This window comes from Impatiens glandulifera, chromosome 2 (assembly GCF_907164915.1).
Source record: "Impatiens glandulifera chromosome 2, dImpGla2.1, whole genome shotgun sequence".
NCBI lineage: Eukaryota > Viridiplantae > Streptophyta > Magnoliopsida > Ericales > Balsaminaceae > Impatiens > Impatiens glandulifera.
The window spans coordinates 43427384-43434716 of record NC_061863.1 but is presented as its reverse complement, the minus strand read 5'-3'; the positions used below and the strand labels follow the sequence as shown (position 1 = coordinate 43434716).

Genomic DNA, 7333 nt, shown 5'->3' with positions numbered 1-7333 from the left:
TTCTCTCATCGAACAATAAGGTTTTAAGTTCATCTCTCAAGAACACTAAAGGGTTATCGATATAGGGTTGGAAGACTTAAACCTCACCCACATCAGACATTCCGATCCAGGTCCAGATATAGAACAAGAAGATCCACATTCCGATCTAGGTCCAGATTCAGAACAAGAAGATCCAAGATCTAGAGAAGATCGAGAAGAAGAGAATAACGAAGAACGACTTAATGGACCGTTCTTCATTCAAGATCCAGGTATGTTTCCGCAATTACAGTTTATCTCAATTTATCGACATAGAGTGTATAGATTATAGACTTAAGGATTAAAGATTTAGATTAAAGAAACTAACAAAGTCTAGATTGTAAAATATTTTTAACCTTTGAAGTAAATATACCACTTTTGGCACATGTAATGGAGAACTACTTTTGCTTGTCATCTTGACCATTTCATGTTCCTAACTTACAAATGTCAAAACCTTTTGTCTGGACATAAGCCTTATAATACTCATGAAGCTCATTTTAGGAAACAATCGACATTCCAATAGTTGGGATTTGAACAACGAGAGGGGGTGGGGGATGGTTCATCAATGAAGTTAAAGAATAAGAGAGAAAACATCTTAAAAATATTACATTTTAGTTTATAAGATATTACATTTTAGTTTATAAGTTTAAATAACATTACATTTTAGTTTAAAACACATTACATTTCAATTTTAATAATATTACATTTCAGTTTATAAGAAATTACATTTCAATTTTAATAACATTACATTTCAATTTATAAGACATTGCATTTCAGTTTTAATTAACATTACATTTCAGTTTAAAAGACATTACATTTTATTTTATAAAATATTACAGTTCATTTTATAAATTTACATTTCAGTTAAAAAACATTACATTTCAGTTTATAAATTATTACAGTTCAGTTTTAAAAACTTTACATTTCAGTTTAAAACACATTATAGTTCAGTTTTAGTTTAATTTAAATAATATTATATTTCAGTTTTAATAATATTATATTTTGGTTTATAAGACGTTATAATTTAGTTTATAAGACATTATATTTCAATTTATAAGACATTATATTTCAGTTTAAACCATATTACAATTCAGTTTAAAATATTACACTTCAGTTTTAAGAACATTACATTTTAGTTTCCGACATACCTGTTAATTAACATATTCAGTATTTGGAGGTACTCGAGTTCGTAGGAAAGTTGTCTGATAATCCGCCTTTACAAACTCGTTCAAGAACTCGGTGTCTGAGGAAATGTGCCAATTTTCTTCGCTTCGGGTTTTTTCATAGAGAGAGAAATTTAGAACTCGGTCAAACCTTTTGATGTGAGTTGTTCTTCATATAGAGAAGGCTATGATTTGATAAAAAAGAAAAAAAGATTTGTGCGCTTCTATTTTTTCCCACCGTGGCAGCCACATTGAGAATCACGGGGGAGTCACTCCCTGTATCATTTCTCATATATATTTATAAATACAATTTTATTGTATCATTATTTAAAAAAACATATATAGTTTTTGTTTGCTATATAAGAGCTTGTTCGGTGGGAGTTATTAAAATGGAACAACGGATTAAGTATGTAATCCGCAAACACACTTAACCATTTAACTAGGCGCGAAACTTGGCGTCTAACGGGCTCAAACTCAGGACATTAGGGTGAATATCCACCTCTTATTATCACTAGGCTAGAAGAGGGGATCGGTAAGAGTTATTTTAATAATCTCGATGGATAGAAAAATGATGATTGGTAATTATTTTGAGAAAGTGTAATTTTTTTTTTGGTAAAAATACTTAAATGGTATTGATATATATAAATAAAATATTTTATATTTTAGTATTTTAGTTAATGAATCGAGTGATTTGATAAATAAGATGGGGAGTAAAATGATGTTTAATTTTTGTGAGTTATTTAAATAACTTAAAACCGAACAAGACCTAAATGTATGGGGAATCTATATATATATATATATATATATATATATATATATATATATATATATATATATATATATATATATATATATAATATAATATGATACTTAATTTCAAAAGTGTCCGAATTGCCGGGTTGAGATCTTTAGCTAATTTGAAATGTATGTGAAAATAAATTGATACTTCGGTCGGATTGTGGGTTGACCCCCATAAATTTATAACGGTTAAAATTTAAATTAAAAATATTATATATATATTTTTTTTGATAGAAGTAAGAATGTAAGGTCACATATTAGAGGTCGATTATTGAGGTGGATAAATATAGAATGAGATAGATAGTTAGCCGAATTGAGGATAAAAAAGGTCGGGTTGTATTTGAATGATATTGGTTAAAATTTACGATGAAATTTGTGAGTGGGTAAATGAGAGTGTTTTATTTTTTATTTTAATATATTATTCGTGATTTATTAAGAATTTTAAACATTAAAATATATATTATTATAGTTTTTTTTAGTAATTTATTTTTTAAATATTTTTATTCGTGTGTGAATCGTACGAAAATCTGTTAGTATTCAATAATTTTATTCACTTCTTCATTTTAATCACTTTAATTTCACAAACTATTTATTTTATAAATATAGTATATATATATATATATATATATATATAATTAAAATTAAATGTACATTATTAGGTAGAAAATAAAATATATTATTAAATATTAATGATCATAGTTAGGGTAACGTGAGCATCAACCAACAAACTATTACTCTTTAAGACCGGTTTATTTTAGTTAAAATAGAGCATTTTTTTTCTCATGTAATCTTCTAATTATTTGTTAATTATGTTTGATTCATTGTTGAGTTATATTCGTATTTTTACAATATTTGTGAAATTATTCAATATATTGCATGCTAATATATGAAAATAAAAAATATATCACCTCCGCCTTATTTATGTGTTATGTATTCATTTTATAATGTAAAGGTTGCAATATTTTTATTTTATTGTTTATTTTATATATTTCATTATATAATATAATATTTAAGTTTATTTTAATTATTTAATTTTAATTATATATATTATATTTATAAAATTAAATAATGCGTAAATAGATATTAAGAATAGTTTGAGAATGAAAATCGTTTTTTATTTTAATCATTTTCAAAGTTCTAATTCAACTTTGTTAATACAATATCTACTGATTTAATGAAAAAAGTTTGATTATTTCAAAAAATAATAGTAATATAAGAACATTTTAATTTCCTTCATAAAAGGCTGTATCCCCAAAAACTGGACCACATTGAGAATATTTCCCAAGGTCTTAACATTTTATATATTATTTTATTTTCTTTCTAAGAACATAAAATTAATTAGTTATTTTGACAGTGAAATAACAAGCATAACACATAGCATATATATGCAGAGAAATTTGAATAGTTAATACAAATGTCTTATCATTTGGTTAATTTGAAGGTTTTGATTAAAAGAAATAGAATTCCAGTTTCAATTCAAACAATTTAGCAGTCCTCTTCTTCCTTCTTACAAGAAGAGATGAAAGAATTATTGTATTATGCATATAGGGGTAGCATTTTACATTTGATTGTGTTTTGTCATAATGGTTTCGACAATTACAAGAGGGTTTAGTGTAGCGTCGATCTTCAATATTCCTTCATCATCATCAATCTCTAGTAAAGCCAGCTGAGAATTCAAAAGTGCAGCAGGCATGAAATGCTTTCCTTCCCCGGCTCTCCTCTCTAGCCGAGAAATAAGCACTTCTTCCCCCACTTCCAACAACACAAACCTCACCATACAACGCTCATAAATCCCCGCTTTGTAATTGGGATCAGCCGATCTTAGAATATCTCTGTAGTGTTTCTGAAGAGCAGAACAACCTAGTATTATTACCTTCTCCCCCGTCATTATTAACTTCTCCTTCAAAGTATCTCTAAGCATTTCTAGCCATGGTATGCGGTCCTCCTCCGATAGAGGAATTCCTTTCTTCATCTTCTCTTTTGTATCCTCCATATATAAATATGTTCCAAGATTATTAACTTAATTTCACAAATAAAAACTCATTTATTAAATGTTGGAGATTATACAACTGTGAGTGAGAATTGCCCTTTCCAATTCCAATGCAAATTCACCTCTAATCAATCACACCCTAAGATAAGTGAATTAAGGATCTACCTTTGTTTGATTCTGGGTGGAAATCGTCTGCATCAAGAAAAGTGCAACCCATTGATTTTCCCAGCATTTCACCAATTGTCCTACCAAAGCAAAGATCAAATTATATAAATAATATGTATATTAAGTGCGGTGACCCTTCTTCTGAAACATGGGCCTGCCTTTTGGTATCAGTTTGTTTATATGTAATCTAAATCCATCTACATTTTCTTTATCAAACGGAAATATATCTATTTCTAAATCAAAGCATAAGAGGTTGAAATGGGGTATAAATGTGAGCTTCATATGATTGTGATGACAAGAAGTGTTTATTTTATGTAATAATCCATTGATACTCTTTTAAGAGATTATATGCTCCCACCAAATAGTCCACTTGTATTAAGCCAGACAATCCAGATCTAGAAAAGGATGATTTGTTAATTCCAATTTTATGGAGTTAGTAATTATCTTCTTCTAATTAGTTCATTCCAGTTTTATAGGAATTAATTAGACAGCCCCCTTTAACTCTATTTAAACATTGTAAATTACAAGAAGGTTTGATTCAATACAACAATACATGTCAGGCAGGATGTTCAGTTCCATTAATCATCTAACCTAAACTCCAAATCTACCAGAGAGCATCCCCTGCTCTTACAAATCAAGAACAGAAAATTCACATGGTTTAAGTAACTAACTAACTCCTATAAAACTGGAATTAACTATTTATCCTTAGTTTTATCTGGATTGTCTGGCTTATGGAATTAACTATTAATAGTTAAAGCATAGAAGGCACCAAGCCAAGATTTGATTATTTCATTTGATTGGGACAAAAAGGAAACATTATTTCAGTGCATGATCCCAAATTTCTAAATATTGAATTAACATTGAATTTGAAGTTGAATCACAAGCTGGATAACAAATGAAATTTGAATGGAATGTTAGAATCAAGACTTACGATTTGCCAGCACCACTGACACCCATGAGTATGAGAGCAATTCCTGCTGCACCCAAAAGACACATCATTATTATTAGTCAATGAAAAGTCTAACATTGTGTTTACAAGCACTAACTAGCATACAGGGAATTAGCCAAAATCCACCTTGAGCTTCTGATGCCATGGTTGAGTGCAAATCTGATATAAATCAAGGAAATGAAGAAGAAGATAGATAGATAGTGTTGTTTGTGGCTTCTGAGGTAATAAATATGAATGAGTTCTTCTTTGTCTGTTGTTGATAAGTTGATGTATGTCCCTGCAATTGATCATTAATCAATGTTTATAGAAATCAGAAGTTATAGTAGGTTAATTAATAATCCAGTCTTTACATGAACATAGAGACTAACTAGAGTTAGCTTCCAAAATGGCAAAATTAGGGTTGAAACTATTGAGTAAAGATATTCAAATTGATCTTTCAAAATAAGAAGGAATCTGAGTATATATATATGTATAGTAAGACTGTAAGAGGGAGAGGAGGATCAATTCGGAATCGTTTGAGTGAAATCACCAACCAATGCAAATCATCTATCTATGAACACGGAAGAAGAATTGAACGTGTCTGTGTACACAGAGAAACATACCTAAGAGTTCTGGAATGAAGCTAACTTGATAATCGATGCCGCCATGAACAGAGGAAGAAGAAGAAGAGAGATGATTCAGGACGTGGCGTCCACTTTAAACAGAAGTTGACGACGATGGGTAATATCACAAATTTAAATAAAATAATTAAGAAAGTAATTATATTTACTAAACCATTTTTTTTAAAATGTATAAGAAAAGTTAGACATGATAAGGATATTAGCTTTCCAAATAATAAAAAAAAAAAATACAACTGTTAGTTGGACAAAATACAACTGTTAATTATAAGTGTTTTTTTTCACAACAAAAAAAAAAATATATTTTTTAAATATAAAAGAATTTTTTTAAACAAATTTAATTCCCATGAATTCTCTTCTGTAGCTTAGCACGTCTCTGGACTAGGGCTGCAAATGAGTCGAGCTACTCGTGAGTAGCCGCTCGGTCAAAACTCGGCTTGAGCTTGACTTTGACCGAGCTCGAGCCGGCTCGTTTAAAATTCGAGTCGAGCTCGAGCTCATATAATGTTTGCCCGATGGCTTGTCGAGCTTTTTCGAGCTTAAGTATATAATATATAATTTTTTTATTTAATATTAAAACTCAAATAATATATTTTTTCCCTCTCTTTCTTTTCAAAGTCGAAGGCCCACAATCCATAAGTAAAACCCTAGTTTCTAACATATCTATGACTTTTCATCTAACCTAATCTTCTTCATCTAATCGTCTCTTCTTTCATTCTTCCTTCTTCTTTCATTTTTTCTTCCATCTTCACCATTTCTTTCGCTCACTCTTCACCGTTCTTTCACTCTTAATCATTTCGTTCTTTTACTCTTAATCTTTTCTTCATTCATTCTTCACCATTTCTTCACTATTTCTTTAGTTCTTAATCTCTTATTTTTTAGTCTTCATCTATTCATTTTCTTCTTTTTTGTCTACACTTAAGAGACTTACAATTAATTAAATTTATTTTCACTTTTATGATAACTATTGTTTTTATTTTTTATTTAATTTTGATTTTTTTTTACCTTAAATCCAGCAACAAAAGAAGGAAAAAACTATTTTACTGATGAACAAGGTAAGTTTTGTTCATCTTTTTTTCATGTATTAAAAGAAATTTATTTAAAAGAAATTTATGTTTATATATATTTTTTTTCATGTATTACGATAAACTTAGACTTCGATTAACATTATATAATAAATTAAAAAAATAAAAGTATATTATATATAATATTGAAAGAGATAAAAAATGGTTAATATATTATATATAATAAAATAATATTAAGATATAATAATTATTTTAGTATAAAAAGAAATAAAAATAGTTAATATTTTATTTATAATAAAAGTATATTATATTTTATATTGAAAAGAGATAAAAAAAAATGTTAATATATTATATATAATAAAAATAAATATTATGGATATAATAATTAGTATATTATAATATATAATTATTTACAGATAAAAATAGATAATATATTATATGTAAAAAAATGTTTATTATATATAATATTGAAAGAGATAAAAAAATATTAATATATTATATAATAAAAGTATAATATATATAATATTTAAAGAAAAAAAAGTTAATATATTTATTATATATAATATGGAGAGAATAAAGGGATATATATATTATATATAATATGTTTAGAG

General features: G+C 27.5%; 1 protein-coding gene across 2 annotated transcripts; it reads right to left on the bottom strand.

Moving 5' to 3' along the window:
* Nucleotides 1–3427: 3427 nt before the first annotated feature.
* Nucleotides 3428–5780, bottom strand: LOC124927020 (gluconokinase). Of its 2 annotated transcripts, none has more exons than XM_047467355.1 (5): nt 5683–5780; nt 5207–5357; nt 5063–5108; nt 4132–4211; nt 3428–3953 (listed from the first exon to the last, which is right to left on the bottom strand). In XM_047467355.1, exons 2-5 carry the CDS (start codon nt 5223–5225, stop codon nt 3535–3537), a joined length of 564 nt encoding a protein of 187 aa, XP_047323311.1. In that variant the 5' UTR covers nt 5226–5357; nt 5683–5780; the 3' UTR covers nt 3428–3534. The 2 variants fall into 2 exon arrangements, with proteins under 2 accessions (XP_047323311.1, XP_047323312.1); XM_047467356.1 differs by having other exon boundaries at nt 5063–5105.
* Between the last annotated feature and the right edge of the window lie 1553 nt (nt 5781–7333).

Coding starts and splice junctions, on each gene's coding strand:
- LOC124927020 (XM_047467355.1), bottom strand. Junction 4,212..5,062: donor GTCAGTGGTGCTGGCAAATC/GTAAGTCTTGAT, acceptor TTGCTTTGGTAG/GACAATTGGTGAAATGCTGG. Junction 3,954..4,131: donor CCACCCAGAATCAAACAAAG/GTAGATCCTTAA, acceptor AGGATACAAAAG/AGAAGATGAAGAAAGGAATT.